The 17795-nt window shown below is 39.4% G+C and overlaps 1 protein-coding gene across 3 annotated transcripts; it reads left to right on the forward strand.

The window, feature by feature from the left end:
- Positions 1 to 2295: 2295 nt before the first annotated feature.
- Positions 2296 to 11926, forward strand: LOC138241044 (macrophage scavenger receptor types I and II-like). Of its 3 annotated transcripts, XM_069193456.1 has the most exons (13): positions 2296 to 2453; positions 3599 to 3641; positions 3965 to 4076; positions 4569 to 4688; positions 5255 to 5700; positions 6635 to 6821; positions 7333 to 7404; positions 8200 to 8268; positions 8811 to 8855; positions 9706 to 9750; positions 10089 to 10130; positions 10567 to 10749; positions 11606 to 11926. In XM_069193456.1, the coding sequence occupies exons 3-13, from the start codon at positions 3989 to 3991 to the stop codon at positions 11737 to 11739; spliced, it is 1431 nt and encodes a 476-aa protein (XP_069049557.1). In that variant the 5' UTR covers positions 2296 to 2453; positions 3599 to 3641; positions 3965 to 3988; the 3' UTR covers positions 11740 to 11926. The 3 variants fall into 3 exon arrangements, with proteins under 3 accessions (XP_069049557.1, XP_069049555.1, XP_069049559.1); XM_069193454.1 differs by lacking the exon at positions 3599 to 3641 and having other exon boundaries at positions 2297 to 2453; XM_069193458.1 differs by lacking the exon at positions 3599 to 3641 and having other exon boundaries at positions 2298 to 2453; positions 10570 to 10749.
- Positions 11927 to 17795: the final 5869 nt, after the last annotated feature.

The following is a 17795-nucleotide window of genomic DNA, read 5'->3' on the forward strand; positions in this document are numbered from 1 at the left end:
TGTAAACTAGAGAAAATTACATAATCGAGGGGGAACAGGTCTGGCTGCATTTCACTTGTTCACAACTAAAACACTCTGTATTTAGCAATATTGTGCAATGTAATTACTGAACCTATCATCTTATTTTCCGGTGACCCTCAGCACAGTCAAGGGCTATATGAGTGACCTTCACACAACGGCACTGGTGTTCCACACTGCCAGAAGTCTTTCTTGAAAGGAGAGCAGTGGATGGCAATAAAAAGAGATGATTATCCTGCATGGCTGTGATAACTTCCAATCGTTTTAATTTGTAGAGCATTTATAAACCAGTCACTACAGACGCCCTGGCCTGTCATCTCGTAAGGTGGATCACTAACTTTTATCTAGCCATCATCCCTTTACAATCAAATTGAATTTTGAGTGGAAAAAGCAAATACTGTAACATGTTTCATTTTTAATCATGAGCTCTGTTATTAGGGACCACCAACACTTTTTGCTGAGCCTCTGGGATCAAGCCACTAGGTGGTAACACTGCAGTGGACTGATAAGGAGCCAGATTTTTCTCAATGAGCACAACAGATTATTTCAACATGTGTGAGTGACATGCTGCACATGAAAGCCAAGTATAGACATTCTACTGTATGATATATGATATGTATGATAATATGATTTTAAATATTGCAAAATAACCAGAATCAATTCAACATCTATGGGTCCAGAGGTTCTGTGCTTAGCAGTAACAAAGAGAAGAAATTAAGATGCTTCAGGTGTGTGCAGACTAGAGGGAGAGGGCAGGAAAAATAAGGAGAGAGTGGTAGTGGGAAAAACGAAAGAACAAGAGAAAATGAAAAGAGGGAGTTGAAGAGAACATATGTGTGAGTGACACCTCACTCTAACCTGCCCCTAATAATGTCGATGAAAACAATAAAAAGGAAATGATCAACTTCACTGCAGTGGAAAATAATAATAAAATAGCTTCATAACTAAGGAAACTCCTCAGTGTGAACAACAACTTGTTTGGATCAATATGTAGAGTTAATTGCAGCATTTTATAAAACAAAGCCTTGTACCTTGATTCATAAATAAAATCATTGTAACAGTACGGAGACTGGGGTTATTAACAACTGTTTTCGAAAATGCAAATGAAACACACTGCTAAACTTCGTTTTAGACAGAAAAGAAATGTGCATGATTAATATTGCATCTGTAATGTTATTTCAACCAGAGAGATTTATGCTGTTTGTAGGTACATTGATCAGCTGTACAGGAGACTGAAAACCAGAGATTGTGTTCTTCATGGGAACATTACCAAAATCTAAAAGGAGAAACAAGAGAACTGTAACTTCAGACGTGAGCAGGAGAAAAAACAATCTCATTTTACAAAAGCAAGACATTTCCAAAAATCTGGAGTAGGAATGTTTTGTTCAGTTTATCCAGGTGCACCAGTTTCCCCCCATGTCCCAGTGACATGCTGGAAATGGGAGGTTGAGTTTTCCACGTTGTCTGTGTTTTCTGTCCATCAGCCATATTTGGTTTTGTCATGTGATGTGCAGCTGCTAAAAATAATCTTGCATTACACCACTCATTTATCTGGAGGTCATATGATGTCATACTGTTTTGCAATAATTGCACATAAAGAAACAGCAGTGTAAGGGGATCACATTCAGTTTATTAGTACAAATACCCATGTCCCTAAATATGGATTGTGTGTAAAACAGAGGAGTGGCCGGGGGGCAGAGTGGTTTGGCCAGAGTGGTATTGCTGTGCTGCTGCTCCACAGTCCTCAAGTTCCGGGTTTGATTTCAAACTGGGTCACCTTCCCTGTGGAGTCTGCACAGTCTCCCTGTGTGCACTGGTTTCCTCTCACATCCCAGAAGGCATGTGGGCTGGTTGAACTGGTTCCCCTAGACTGTCCCTGTGGTGCTCTGGGCTGCCATCACCCTGACCAGGAACAAGAGACTTTCTGACAATGGGCAGAAACCCAGCTTGTTGGCCAGGCAGACTTCTCTGCTGTCATTTGCCTACTTTTGCATTTTCTCAGCCCTTGTAATCCAAATTCACTGACCAGTTCCCCCAGAGTCTAGGGTGTAGATGTTCTAGAGCAGGGGACTTCAACTGTCATCCTGGTGCCTCCCTCATTGTTATGTTAACAGATCCTTCACTAAGCCATTGACTATCCTTGACTGGAACCTCCTTTTATCCGGGTTTCTAGAAAACACTTAAAGGTGGAACAAAAGCTGTCGAAAAAGGATGTGATTGAAATCTGAGTTTTACATCTGAACGATGTGAATTATCTTTACACACACTGACTTGCACAAGTGCCAAGGAAGTACGTTGTGTCCATTCCTGAATCAGCAGCTTGCTGATGTGCTTTTTTAACACTCTTGCCTTGTCTCAGGGTTCAGAAGTGGTTTGGAACTAAAGCACAGACTGTGGACCTGGAGACTGAGGGAATCTCAAACAAGCTGCTTTAAGTAATATTTAATTTTTTTTAAATGAATGCAGTAAACAAGGGTGCTTGGCACATTTTTTAATTCGCTTTGTTTTACCTTGCTCTATTCTTCTGCTTTCCTTAACCTCACATTAATCATTTTTGCTGAATGTCGTGGCTCTATGTGGTCAGGTGTACGGTAATATTGGAGATGTCAGGGAATTGCATTTATTCTCCAGAGGCATTTTACAAATTATTTTTGAGATTCAGTTCTGAAAATGCTAACCATTAGAAATTGATAATTGTTTGACTGCCGAGACCTTGAATGAACAACATAGACTGTTTGTTTCAATGAATCATTTATGAAATTTGATCATGTCTGACTGCACAATGATGAATGGAAGCATAAATTGAAAGAAAGCAGACAGTTCATATGTAATAACAGGTGGCTGAATTTGTCATTAAGAAGCCTACAGACTGGTCTCAAATTTATTGTTCTCTGTAAAACTCAGTATTCACTCCGCCTCATAGCCTTTTCTCATTTTTGTCAGAGAAAACAATGGTTCTGCAAGATGATAACTCTTAAAAATGAAATTTATACAGTATCAGTATATGGAGGGAAATAATTGAAATCTATTTCTTGTGTTTTGCTTTTTCTGTAGAAGAAAACTGAAAACTACATGGACTGCAAATTTAATGAGAAAAACAATCACTAATAACATTTATTGTTTGTTAAAAAAATGCATTTTTTGTTTAACCTAAACAGTTTATATTAGTTTTATTAATTATGAGACTATTTGTTTGACTCTTTCAGTTAATGCTCAAAATTCATCAGCATTATTTTTATTTGTTATTATTTGTTAGTTTAATTCACAGACTGTATGATGTTTTCTATCCTCGTAGCCTTGATCTCTGCCACTTTGTAGGAGTAATGTCAATTATAATGCTCTCAAGATAAGTTCAGATTTCATCTGTACTTTCTCTAATATGTAACAAAAGGACTTTTTAGGATTAAATATTTTTGTGTGTCTTTTAAACGTGAAAGACGGACCATTTAAACCTAATATTCTATGCCTTTCTGTGCTCTGGCTGTCCTGTCAGCTGACTTAGTGCAGTCTTAAAACTCATTGCTTATAACGAAGGAGGAACAGGTTGATCTGAATTCCTCCTTTACTTGTATCACACCAGTAAAGTCCAGGATCTGAGCTAAAAGGAAATCTGTTTCATCCTGGTAAGATTTTTTATTGTGTGGCATCTTGACTGAGCAATGTATTAGAGTGAACTCTTTAATTTAAAAAATGGCGTGGTGCCACAGCGGCCCCCTTGCTTGTATGCCAGTGTGGCATGTGGCATGTACTTTGGACAGCACCCAGTGTTTAGCAGGGACAGCACGATCACTCAGGGCTTAAGACAACCATTTTACACAGCCCTAAGTTAAATTTTTCAAATTCTCAAATTGATACGTAAAAAAAATAAACTCTTACTTTGTTTTTACCAAAGGTATTCTGGTGTTCTTTGGCTTTACTGAGTATTCATGTATTGTTTTAACTTCAGGAGAAGTGTTTTTTTTCCCTGCACATGATGGCGAAGTGGAATAAATGCACTGACGATACAGAACAAATCACTTTTGTGGACAACTCACTGGACGCCTGCTCTCTGAATGCAGGTAACAGGCTCACATGGAGACTGTCTGGGCAGACTACAGTTCTCATGGGCATTACACGTCTTGGTAGTATTACATTCTTCAGCATATCACGTGCTTTTATGATTTTTATTTTTTAATGGTCGCCATCTTTCATTATTTAGTGCTCTTAACTGCAAAAATCTTTAAGTATCGCGTATCATATTGAATTGCATGATTTGAGATTGTACTGGTCCACAGATAGTAATAATTTTGTTTGCTATGAAGTAATGTTGCTTGGTGAATTGGTGGCTATATATTATGCTTGCCAATAAAAGAGAAATTAATTGTTCATTATTCATAATGACTAAACATTTCAATAACCATTTTCTTACTATATTGTATAGAATGTTGGGCTGTACAATATTTTCGTGTACATCACTTCAGAGAGTTAAACTTCTATTTTTTATCATTTGGGATGTTTGGAATGTTTTAAAAAGAATTTTGCCAGAAGACCTGTTGTCGTTTCCATTCCAGATTCTCTGAAGAACAAAGAATCTGAAGAAATGAAGAAAAAGCTGTGTTCACTGAGAACAGCAATCATTGTACTCTATGTGATTGTTATGTGCGTGATGGCAGGTTTCATCTACATTATAGGTATAAAGGAAACCTAATCCTATTTCCACTGTCTCGAAACCGTTCTGTTAGTACATTTGTGAGTGGGTTTAGTTTGCCTTGCTTGTCTCCTGCCTTCCTTGTCATGAGCTTCCAATTGTGTAAGCTTTTCCTTCCTTTCTTAGACGCGCACTTCATTTAATTTGAAAAGACCCCCCAAAAAATTATTTCCACGCACATGGCAGGATACCGGTGATACAGGAATAACTCTCCCCATCTTTAAATTCAGCAAAAGTACAGAGAGGGCTGTATTTTAAAGCAACAGCATTAATCTACCACCGCTTCCAATTACTAAAAAGCTTATCTGCACTTAAGAAGATTTGAGTTTGGCATCAATTACTTTTATTTGGATAGATGTTGCCAGATATTTCTTTCTTTGTAAAGCGGTTTTATCTTACAAGTTTCATGTGTATATTCATAACGTTATTTTTTTTCTATTAAAAAATACGTTTGCTCCTAGTTTACGTCACTTCTCATGATTATTGTAAACTATTTAAAACAATGATTTTTTTAAAAAATTATTCCATTTCCTACTTTTAATTACGTAGCAGGTACTGGGAAGACAAAGGAAGCTCTGGGCACAGTGAGTGGGAATGGTGTTTCCAAACAGACAGGTGGAACAGATGAGATCAATGGAGACACGCAAAAGGGTTTTACAAATGTCGACGAAGGCAGTCATTCTGGTTCGCTGATAAAGCTCACACAAAATGTGGAAGCCCTGACTGAGCAGGTTGACTTTGTCAAGGAATCCCTGAGCAGATCATCCTCTGCCTTGGAGGGCAACATATCAAAACTGACTGAAGACGTGAAACAGCTGACGTACACTCTGGATCTGAAAGTGAATTACACTCTTTCCGTGATACAAACTACTGAGAGCACGCTGCAGGACACAGCCAACTCAATCAATGACTTGAAAGATGATATCAATGGAATCCGTGGGATGGTGAAGTTTGTGAATAGCACCTGCATGGGAGACATCTCGATTCATTCACAGGTACAAACACATAATTCACCTTTCCCATCTCCATTATCTCGTTGCCACAACTGCGGCATGACTGACAGGCACACGGAAGGAGTCACTAATAGAAAATACACACAGAGGCACAGGTCTATAGATCTGCTAGTCTCAAGGTAGAAATAAATCCAACCTCAGGCTCCGGATCTGTCATAGCGAATGAGGAATCTGGGGTCTCCAGATAGGGTGCTAAACATCTTTTTAGGAGAGGTTTAAATAAATAACTCATGACACAAAACAAAAATAATGGTTCTCTGAAGTAGAAAGAACCAATAAACATGTAATCCACTAAAGCACCTGTTCTAGGGAAAACTGCAGATAATATGCTTTACAGGTTTATTGAAATAAGATTTCAGTCTGGTTTTCAGTCTTTTGACTGTAACAGTCCTTATCAGGGTTTTCATAATTGGGGTGTCCAATTGTTCCCCTGTGAGGCCCCGAATTGTGGAATAACCAGCCACCATTTATGAAGGAGGCTTTCTCCTTTCATTTTTAATTTAATTAAAATAATCACATTAATTAATTTTAATTAAATTAAAACAATATTTTACTAAACACACACTTTATTAATAATATTGTTTGCATCAATATTTACATTTACATTTTTGATCTCTGTCAAATGTAATTATTTTTCTTACTGATTTTATTGCTTCTCAGCATGGATTTCATTCTTCTAAGTATTTCTATCATTTAAGTCTTTGTTGTTTCTGTTTCTCTTGCAAGGCAGTCTCTTTATCTAAAGGGCTATATAAAAGATTGATAGTTTATGAATGTGATTTATACGTTTTGAGCTGCAACAGTTATACGGACAGTAGCACGCATACAAAATGATCTCTGTTATATAAATGTAGAAACATCAATGTTTTCCAATAAGTTGTAAAGTCAAGTCTAATGGAATCACATTAACCGACAGAATATTGATCAGATAACTTCTGCTCTTCGTAACGTGACTGTAACAACTAAATGGTTGAAAGAAAAACACACCAATATTGCCACTGAAGTGAAAGAAGAAATGGCTATTTTGAAAAATATTACAGAGGACCTGAGATTGAAAGACTGGGAACAGTCACTGGCCCTAAGCAACATCACAGCCATCCAAGGTGAGCATGTTAATTAGCACACTTTTCCTCGTATACTGTACATTTGAGCTTGCTTTCTTCTAGAAAATAATTGTTTTTACTCAATAGCAAATATTCCAATTTGGACTAAACAAATTTATTTTGTACATCCCAGATGTAAAACATCCGTCACAATATGTTCTCGGTTTTACATGACATGCAATTGTAATTCCTAATAATTGGGTTTCCATAACACTTGGTATGTTTGAAATTCATTATGAATAATATCTTGAATCTCTTTAATATTAAAGGATAATAGCCTGCCTCTGTTCATCGTATGGGTGTGATATGATTGACGATGTTTGCTAATTCTGCAGAAAGGAACAGGAAAAACTCGAATGAGGATCTACAGTATCTGAATTCCTTTACTGTGTGTCTGTCTCCATGCATGGCTGAGATCGTCACCTTTCCTAAGGGACAGGGACAGGGGGATTGTTCAAGTGTGGTGGTTTTCGTTACCCTAAGAATTGTATTTTTTCTGTCTGTTTTTGAGGTCCCCCGGGGCCCAGGGGAGAGAAAGGCGACAAGGGAGAAGGGGGTTTTCCTGGGATTCCTGGGCCTCCTGGTACGGATATATAAGGCATTCTCATAGAGCCGCGCTGGAAAACACTGCCTCAGTGCTGGCAGTCTATACACCAGTGCAGACAGCTGCTGTACGTACAGTAGACATGGGGCAGGTGAATTTGGAATCAAATTCGGGAATCTTGGTGGCAAAGTGGCGAACCATAACTCAACACGATTTTTGGAAAGCAGTGGCCCTAAATCGGTGTTGTCGTTTACAATGGGGAAAGGCCCAATGCCAGTGAGTCTGTACTTCCTCATCCTGGGAGCCACGTACAGACCTGCGGACATGGGCAGACAGCCCTGGCTCCAGAGAAGGAGCTCCGCGCTTTGTCATCACACAGCGCTCCCTTGCAGGGGGTGGAATTTGAGCAGGTGATGGCGTGGGGTCCTTCTGACAAATTCAAGCCTGAGCCCAGTTTAAATTGTCAGGAGGAAGTGATTCAGAGCTCAGTTCTGGGGGGGCGGGTCTTGCACAGATCCAGTAGATCTCCTGGGAGTTGGGGAGAGTTGGGTCAGCAGAGCAGGCTATCCGTGAAAACACCTGTTTGTCATTTACTAGAAAATTAACAAATAAAAGCAACACAAAGAATTGGGGGGAGGGGGGGGTGTTTAATTAATCAATTTTTGAAAGGATAAAAAAGCACAAAATGAAGATAAAATAAAAAAATATAACTTCACTTGCTCTGAAACAGGTAGATAGCTGATACAATGACTTTGAAAGACAATACACTAGCATCCAAAAGGCTCTGGAAGTTATAATATAGTTCATGCGCTTTATTTATTTTCACTGTTTCAGGTGTTTCAGGTCTGCCAGGGCAGAAAGGAGACAAAGGAGAAAGAGGAATTGGGATACCTGGAATCCCAGGTGTGGCTTATACAATCTATCCATGCAGTACAAAGGCTGGGGCTCACTGGTCATTTTCATTCCCTGTGCTCACAAGCCATTGATTCCTGACACTTCCCACACAAAAACAGAATGGACAACAGAAAACGCTTTCGGACTTTGCTTTTTTCACGTAATGGGTCTGAACCAGCCTCAGCTAAACAGGGCACACGGGCCACGTCTGCCCATCTTTTTATCAGCGCAGATTGTCGTTTTCCGAAACACATACAGTACAGTAGCACTTAAAAGCACTCAAGGAAACCAGGGAAGCAGAGCCTCCCTTCTTCATCCCGAACAGAAATTAGATTTACACAAGATGGGCGTCTTCCCTGTGAGACGAAATTTCCAAGGCACAGTTTCACAACGTTGCAACAGACGGTGGCCTATTTTACTTGAAAGGCCCACTTGTTCAAAAGTGCTCGCCCAACCCATTTCCCGGAAGAACAGTCTGTTTTCAATTTGAAATCGTTTCTATACAGCATATAAACCTGCGGTTTTTCTTTTGCCTGTTTATCTTGTTTAAGGGCCCCCTGGACCAAAAGGAAGCGCAGGTGTGATTGGGCTCCAAGGTAAAGTACAGTGAAAGGAATGCATTGAAGCTCAGGTGACTTTCCGAAAAAATAAATATAGGGGTATCAAACAAAGAGCTTTACTTAAACAACTTAAATAAAACTCTTTACTGAGCTTGATTGAATCCAAATGCAGATAAACATTAAAAAATCCAAGAGCTTGGTTGGGTTTTAAAAAGACCAAAAACATCACGTAAGAATGCAGGTAAGGTACTTGTTTCCTTTGTTCAATGGTGGAATGTCAGCTTTCACTGCACTGTATATTTATTTTAGTAACATAATATTTTTAACAGGGATTTAATAGATATACATTTATACATTTTTAATTACAATCCAGTTTTATTGTTGATTTATGCCTCAGAATGTCATTGGCATTTCTGTTTTTACGATTTCTAGTAAAAAGTCAGAAGGTTATCATGCTCCTATCATACATACACTTTAGAGCAGTGGATAAATTTACAAAGAGGGAATCTGTAGACAGTTCAGTATAGTCCTTTTTCTCGATATTGGGTTTAGCCAGACTGGTGCCTAACATAAACCACAAAACAGTAGTCTAAGATCTCAATCTAAAATGAACTAACTACTGTATGCCAATGTAAAGAGGATCTCAATATACTGTATGTTTAAGCATGCATTCTCCAAATAAGTCATATCAAGTTTTTCATAATACATTTTTAATTCATTGTTTAAAGATAAAAAAGTAACGTAAGATGAAAAAGTCACAGTACCAAAGCAGAAAAACACAACTTCAAAATGATGTCTCTTTTTCAAAAGGTAGGCAGTGTTTTTATTTATAATGTATATCCTAATTACAAATCCAAGTGATGCCAATTTCTTTTCTTTTTTAAAGATTTTCAAAGGCTTAAGGGTGAAAAGGGAGAGAAGGGTGATCCAGGTAATTCAGCATTTGTTTATGAGTGACATTCATTTCTATAAATAATCAGCTTAACAAAGAGTGTGTTAACAATGTGATTTTACCGATATCCAAATGCATATATTTACACTTCAGAAAGAGATTTTTAATACTGATAAATTATTTTTATCTGTGCAATGCAGTGTCAGAAAACATGCACAAATTATGTCTCTGTATATACAAAATCCATTTTAATCATAGTACTAGTGTTCCTCATATATTATTATAATAAAAAGCATCATACATGTAGTAAATTAGACTAAATGTTACTTCTTCCAGATGTTTAATATTCTGTGGTTGTGTCTTTGTCTGATTCTAAGGTGTGATGGCTGAGCCTTCTTCTTCTCCTCCTGCTCCTGCTGGTAAGAGGCAACAGAAGACATTGCATCAGAGTACTTAGGAAGCAATAATGAACTGGTCCATATGCTTGTTGTTTCCTGATGTCTGTAAAAACATTGCTTTGGATATTTGTAGTTTTTTCAATCAAGGCCTACATTAAGAGCCATAGTACTTTACACTGTAAAATTGATTTCATGGTGCAAAAACCCTGATTTAATTCTGACCCAAGTCAGAAAAGCCTGACTTAATTGAGTGCAAAAATATTTAATGAGTGAATAAAAAAAAACATATCAGAATACTCAATGACATGTTAAACCTGTTTTGACTTTCCAGAAACAAATTTTACAATGTAGAGCAGGCACGTGAACATTGTTATACTGTACTGGAAGGATTTTAAAAAATGAATGTGTGATACTAGTCAGCTCATCAGGGGTGTCTTGTTTTCTTATGCATGTACAGTAGCTGTTGTGCGGCTGGTTAATGGACTAACAAATAATGAAGGCAGAGTTGAAGTTTTGCATGACGGAGAGTGGGGCACCATCTGCGATGACAAGTGGGACTTGCTGGATGGAATGGTTGTCTGCAAAATGCTTGGATTTAGAACTTCTTTAAAAGTACATTCAAGCGGCTATTTTGGAAAAGGTAAATACCAGCAAGAACAATAATGAGTGTCCTATCAAAGAAAAGACTTTAGGGCATAGTATGTTAACCACACATCTGCACACATCAAATTTAGTTGATTGTGCATATATTTCATATATATAAAAGTGACATTTTAAATTTGGAGTTTTATTTTCATAGACCGTAGAACATTGTAATGGTCTTTATATAGCAGAGCTTAGAGTTGAAGCTGGGTCCATGAGAGAGGCACAAGGTTAATTCTGCAATGAAAAGTGGAAAGAAAATGCAGCAGGTAGCAATCTGAAGATGAGTGGAGAGACTGAAAAGAGATTAGCTGATCTGGAGGATGCACCAAATGTAAGGATAGGTTTCTTTTCTGATGTCTTTCTGGAGTAACAGTCCAGGAAACCCTGTGACAGGATGCAGACAGAAACAGAAACAGTGCAATCTTGCCCTGGAGGGGTACATGTAAATGGAGAACTGTCTACGTGGATTTCTGACCGTTCCTCTGAATTGGGCCACATCCTTTTCTTTCCTGTTTGCTCAATTTTAAAAAGAGGTTTGACTAACAAACCATCACTAAAATCGAAAAGCAGGTAAAGAGTTAGTTTGGAAAAATTCAAACTTACCTAAGAACATAACAGAGGTTACAAATGAGAGGAAGCTATCTGGTGCCTTTAACTCATTTGTTTTTCGTAGCTAATCGATCCATGTACAGTATCTCCTCCGGCCATTCTTCAAGCTAGCGATGTTATTGACTTTGACAAAGGCTGAGCAACTTTTTCCAGACTCCCTGCAACTTTTGTGGAAAGAAGTTCTCTGGGTTTCTTTCTGTTCATGGTTTTAAATAAAATTCCCTGTTTTTTATTTACTGTAGGATCTGGGAAGATACTCATGGATAATGTTGCTTGTACAGGAAGAGAGAGATCCATTGTTGACTGTACCTTTCCTGGATGGGGCAGGAATGACTGTTCACACTCTGAGGATGCTGGTGTCACTTGTACCACCTAGGTCGGAGTCACAGGACGGACATGACAACCTTGCATTCTATTTTGTTTCTGATTTCACACTGAATTGTTTTCTTAACAAATGAGAGTCAAACAATGTTGTTTTATAAACTTTTGCTTCTCATATTTGATTACTGACCACGATGCTTTTGCTTTTTGACTTGATAAACAAGCCGGTTGTTTCGCTCACACTGCTGTCTGGAAGTGTCTTCGCTCATCCTGACTCTCCTCGCTGCTCCAGCGGTTTGCTCTCTCAGCCTGAGTTCTCCAGTGCAGCTCTGCTGCTTCATGTTCTCCATCAGCTCCCTGTTCCTGCACATACCCTGCTGTCCTCTGCATCACCCCCTGCCCCCTCCCACCGCTGGTCCAAAATATAAAATCGACACATTTCTGCACTGCTGCGAGTTATCAATGCAAATTCACGCCCCAAAACAGCTTATACTTTAAAAGAAGTGAATTATAACACCTCTGGGAAAAGCACAGTACCACAGACTCGCAGAACACTTTCCCTGGTTACCCACACTCAGAGTATCAGTAAGCTGTTGTCAAGCTCTGCACAAAAATGATAATTTCATATTATTTGCATACAGTTTAAGGCATTTATTATGCAGTTGTTTGTGACCATTTCAAACAAGCAGCAGTTTGTCAGATCCTATTTAAAGTAATGTAGAGATGACATGTATTGAAGTTTATTTGGCATGCCATCATTTTGGCCTGGCTGGGGGAACAGCAGCCTGCCCCCCAGGATGAGGCTGAGTGGTCCCACCACTCCTCATGAGGAATGAGCCAGGGTGCTGCTGCAAGGGTGAAGCTGAGGTGGGGGGAGGGGATAGAGAAAAAAGTGCAAAGGAGGAGCCCAGGGGGAGGGGGGAGATATTCTTGTGCAGGAGAGTGGAAATGGCGCAGATTAGAGATCTGACCTCCTTTTTGAATTTCTGTTTGAAATCACCATTAGCACATCAAGTATCAGCACCAAACAAATGATTGTTAGGTACTTTTTATGCTGATTGGTTTTTAGTGGGCTACTTATTAGCAGGCTACTGGCTACCCGTACAAGATTTGTATTGCTGTACTGAAGTGAAGACTGTTCTCAGCCAATTTAGGCTCCTAACTGTATCAGTGAGCTGTCACAAATCTCTGCACAGCAAACGTTTAAATAAAAAAACTTTAATTTAAAGGTCATCCTGAACCTAAGTATCTTCAGCATCTTATAAATTCTTACTATTAATCTGTTGTGATGTTAATCAGCGTTTTAAAAGGACATGAACAAAAATAATTACAATTTCTATGTGCTTTTGTATACAAATGCTTTCTTTCCAAGAACTGAGAGGTTGGTTTGAGAATTATTATGAAATCTATAGCAAGCAGTATCATATCCTTCCATCTGGAAGAAGACAGGAAATACGTTTTTTGCTCAGAAGAACTAGATAGTGTTATTACATTTGACATTTCCAGATTAGTCTTTTACCTTAAGACTTGGGCAAAGCAGGAGAATCTGTGAAAGCAGCTACTCAGAGGAAATTAAGAGGAAGGAGTGCCATCGTCTCCATGCATCAAGAAACGCGATAACGATTTCATTAAACGCAAGCCAGGTCTGATTAATTAAAAAAATTGTAGTGTAGTCTACAGTGGCTATAGGAAGCAGAGAACAGTTTCATACATGTTCTGGATACCAAGTATGGTGGCAAGAACAATCACAGTAACTGTTTTTCATGCACAGTTCTAACTTTAGAAATGTAAACCTTGTTTACATTTCTAAAGTTAGAAGTTGTCCTTAATTGCTAAATTAAGGACATATGAACTGCAGTGCTGCTCTGTGATGCACACTTCCTGAACATATAAAAGAGCACCATCCCCGCTAAATTTGAATTGAAGTTTTCCCACGACAAGACATTTCATCAGGTAAAACGCGAGGCAAGTGTGAGGTGAAAGCAGTTTGATGGCTGTGACTTCACAGGTTAACACAGTACCGACCCAACCACTTGACCAACATTGACCAATGTATCCTTCAGGGTCATCTTGCAGCCCTTACTGGACTCTTGGCATAATCTAAATTGTGAAAGAAGTTCTCTATCTGTGGAATGAAATACTTTCTTAACTGTGTTCAGAATGTTATTGTCCTTGAGGCTGTCCTCCTATAGTCGTCATTAGACCTAAAGCTCAGAAAAGCATAGTTAATGTTTCTTTATTAGCCCTATACAATTTCTTGCATTAGGAATGTGTCTTTTCGCATACCCCAGCTTTTCTCCAAGGAGACACAGACAGGGAGAGAAGCCTGGGGTCAGAGCACAGGGTCTGCCATTGTACGGCGCCCCTGGAGCATTTAGGGTTAAGGGCCTTGCTCAGGGGCCCAACAGAGTAGGATTCCTCTCCCAGCCGCGGGATTTGAACCGGCAACCTTCCAGTCACAGGCGCAGATCCTTAGCCACAGAGCCACCGCTCCGCCCTAATGTAGCTCAATAAATGACAACACAGAATAAGTAAGGGTTCTATTTTCATACCACCACAAATCATATCATTAAAACTATTATGTTATTCTGTTGAGTCTTTTTATATGCATTTTTAAACTATTTTTATATTTTGTATGTGGTAATAGTTTCTATGCAGCATTTCAGAATTGTATTCGAGGGCGAATATGCACAATAACCACACAGGGTTATTTATAAATCACAACCCTTGCCTCTATTCTTCCTCCTGGAAGAATTTCACCAGTATGTGAATGACTCATCTGGCCGGTTCAGTCTCAGTTCTCTTTTCGATGATATCTTCAGCGGCACATACAGTACCTCAGCCAGCTGTCTTCCAGCTGGCGCTGTGGCTGTTGTGCTCTGATGCCAGCAAGATGTGGATAGAAGACTGAATAGTGGGAACTAGTGTTGGGCTTTATAATCCCATGACTTCCATAACACACAAAATCAATCAGAAGAAGCAAAACCATCCCTAGAATTACACGCAGTTCTGTCTGTGTGAACACGGTATATTTCTGGATACTTCCCCCCACCACTCTGACTCAGTCACAGTGCTAGCAGGCTGGATTCTCAGCTGACAGATCAGTGTACAGAAGTGACATGTGTTTAAGGACCAATATTATATTTAGCTGTAGCCTGTGCAGGTAAGCTCTTTGGTATACCTGCCTTTTAACAGGTGGATATACTATCAGGTAAAGCATTGTTGAGTGAAGGTCAAATTAGATCATTCAAAACTGCATTTTAATGAAGCAAGAAAAGAGCTAGACAACAGGAACAGGGTTAGGGTTAAGGCTGGGCTCTGTGTCAGAGCCTGCTGTCACACACGCTGGAGCAAAATGCAAGTTGTTAAAACCTTGAACACCTGAGACAAGCTTTCTTGAATCATTCAACTCTTTTAATAAATCCTAAAGCTATTACTGCATAGCACACAGTCAGGAGCTGAAAAAAAATGTTTTTCCAATCAGTATTTAGATTGCAAAATTCAGTTTTGTGCTTGAAAACTGAAACAATGGAAAATGTCACCTGTATTAAACAACTGATGAGCAGAGTTGAAGTTCCACATGCCTGGCCTCAGGTTGTAATGTGCTTGCATTGTTATTCTGTGAAATTGCAAACCATTCTCACATACTGCATTTGGATTAGGCCAGTCCTGACCTGGATTCAAATTAATTCTCACAGTGATGGCAGGAGAGAAAGATAAGAGTCAGCAGTTCATACGGCACGATGTCAGCCACTGAGAGCAGCCTAGACAGAAGAACGGAGAACAGTGTATATTTCAAAAGCACAGAAGTCCTAAGAGCCACAACCTCTTTATCCAAAGCTGTCTGGACCCCTGCTTTCACCTTCATTACTCTGGCTGCACATTCAAAGGTCTGGTACTGTAGGGTGGTGTGAAGAGAAATCTCCTTTCCCAGCCGCACATGAGAAGCTGCTGATCTCACTTAGTCACTGTGGGCTGGTATTTACAGTACATCACTGCTCTGTACCCTCCATCCCTGGCCAGCTTCAGCTCCTGTCCTTTTATCTTTCTTTGTGTGACACTTGAGTTGCTTGTCCAGCTCGTGCCAGCCACCCTTTTACTAATTTGTACATCACTTGCTGTTAATTTTCCTTTATGTTACCCGTTTTATTTTTTTGAAAAGTCACCAAAAGTCACGGATGAGGGTGTCTGTAAGCAAAAGAAAAGAGTAATCAATATGTAAGAGCTGTGCTTTGGGGACAGGCCCTGGCTGAGCGTGAGGCCAGTGGCAATCTCTGGGCAGAGGCGAGATGCCCTTTCGCTGTCCCCTTTGCCAGACAAATCCAGGAAAGCAGGCACAGGCCGGGGAGGAGAGAACAAATGGGCATCTGGTACTAACCCCTGCGGTGACGATATACTGTATGTGGTGAGGGGGAGGTTAACATACTGAAGAATATAAAATGAAACCAGGGAGAAAGGTGAGTTTTAATGGGTAGAAATCAGATTGGACTACCGAGGAAAAAATAAACTTTGCTGCAGTTCTATGTCACAATAATTTTGTATATTGATATGGCACCCTGCAACTCACCACTGGCAGCCCAATGAAGCTAAGCAGGTGTGAGCCTGGTCAGTACCTGGAAGGGAGACCTCCTGGGACAAAATTAGGTTGCTGTTGGAAGAGGTGTTAGTGGGGCCAGCAAGGGGCACTCTGTGAGACTGTGAGTATAGGAACACTATACTGTAAAAAGGTGCCATCCTTCGGATGAGATGTAAAACTGAGGTCCTGACTCTCTGTGGTCATTAAAAATCTCAGGGTCTTTCTTGAAAAGAGTAGGGGTGTAACCCCGATGTCCTGGCCAAATCCCCCAACCCTGGTCTTTACCAATCATGGCCTCCTAATAACCCCCATCTCTGAACTGGCTTCATCACTCTGTTCTCCTCCCCACTGAGGAGTGAGGGGTGTACTGGTGCATCATTCAGGTGGGGCTGCACACTGGTGGTGGTGGAGGGGATCCCCATTACCTGTAAAGCGCTTTGAGTGGAGAGTCCAGAAAAGCGCTATATAAGTGCAAGCAATTATTATTATTATTATGAGCAGGAGTCAAATCCCACCAAAATGCAATTCACTTTTTAACTTCAGTTCTTGACAAGGTCAAGATGAACAGTCTCCAACACAAAAAAGATTAACTGATTCGAGATTGCCTAAGGTCTGTGCTCCATACTGCATGTAGAGTCAGAGAGCAGGATAACTCAAATACTCCATGTTGCAGTTTCACTACAGATAATATGAAGAAAATCCCCTAAACAATATTACACCTTGAAACCTATATTGTCCATTACTGTTCCTCCCTTCCAGAACAATTTCACTTTGACATTCAAAGTATCCCTCCTCATGCGCACGACACAGGTATAAGGCCTGTAATTTATGGTCATCATTTAAGTCATGATGTGTATTCATTGCAGGGAAAAATTATTTATGTAGCCGAAACACATTTCTCAAGGTGTTTCAGTGCATTGAAATTCACAGATTTCATTGCAATGTAATCTTTGCTTCTTGTGTCATCTGTATTACTTTCAGGTCATTGCCTTGAAAATTAATGATTCATAGAAAGAGTGCTCTGGTAAATTTGCCTCACTTTACACTTTGCAAGGGGGTGGTGTCAGTCGTAAGCAGACATTAAAATCCAAGCACAGTAGATTAAATAAGTTATAATAGGATTTAATTCTGAATTCGGTTCTATGACATAAATTTGAGGGTAGCAGGCCATTAACAGGCATTAACACAGAGACAATGTGCAGGACATTCCAGGCAGACCTGTTGCAGTGTGGTGATTTCACAGTTACCTGCTGTGTTTCCTTCTAACCCTGTTGGACTCATAAAAAGATCACCTGAATGATGCCCGTGAGTGTTCTGCAAAGCTGTAGCTAGTTGGATGATCAATTTTAAAACACTTTAAAGTTCAAAATGTTGTACAGTTTTAATAAAAAAATCACCACAATTCTAATGCTTTAAAATCAGTTTAATACTAACATACAAAATAATCTTATGACTTAACAATTTTAATAGACCTCTAGTGTGTTTTTATGAATTTCATTCTTAATATTATCCCTCAGACAGAATTAGTTTAGATC

Source organism: Lepisosteus oculatus, chromosome 1, assembly GCF_040954835.1.
Source record: "Lepisosteus oculatus isolate fLepOcu1 chromosome 1, fLepOcu1.hap2, whole genome shotgun sequence".
Classification (NCBI taxonomy): domain Eukaryota; kingdom Metazoa; phylum Chordata; class Actinopteri; order Semionotiformes; family Lepisosteidae; genus Lepisosteus; species Lepisosteus oculatus.

Excerpts from the sequence above, each read along its gene's own strand:
- LOC138241044 (XM_069193456.1), top strand. The coding sequence starts at position 3,989 with ATGATGGCGAAGTGGAATAAATGCACTGACGATACAGAACAAATCACT. Across the intron at positions 5,701-6,634 it reads ACATCTCGATTCATTCACAG|AATATTGATCAGATAACTTC; the intron begins GTACAAACACAT and ends ATTAACCGACAG. Across the intron at positions 10,750-11,605 it reads AAGCGGCTATTTTGGAAAAG|GATCTGGGAAGATACTCATG; the intron begins GTAAATACCAGC and ends TATTTACTGTAG.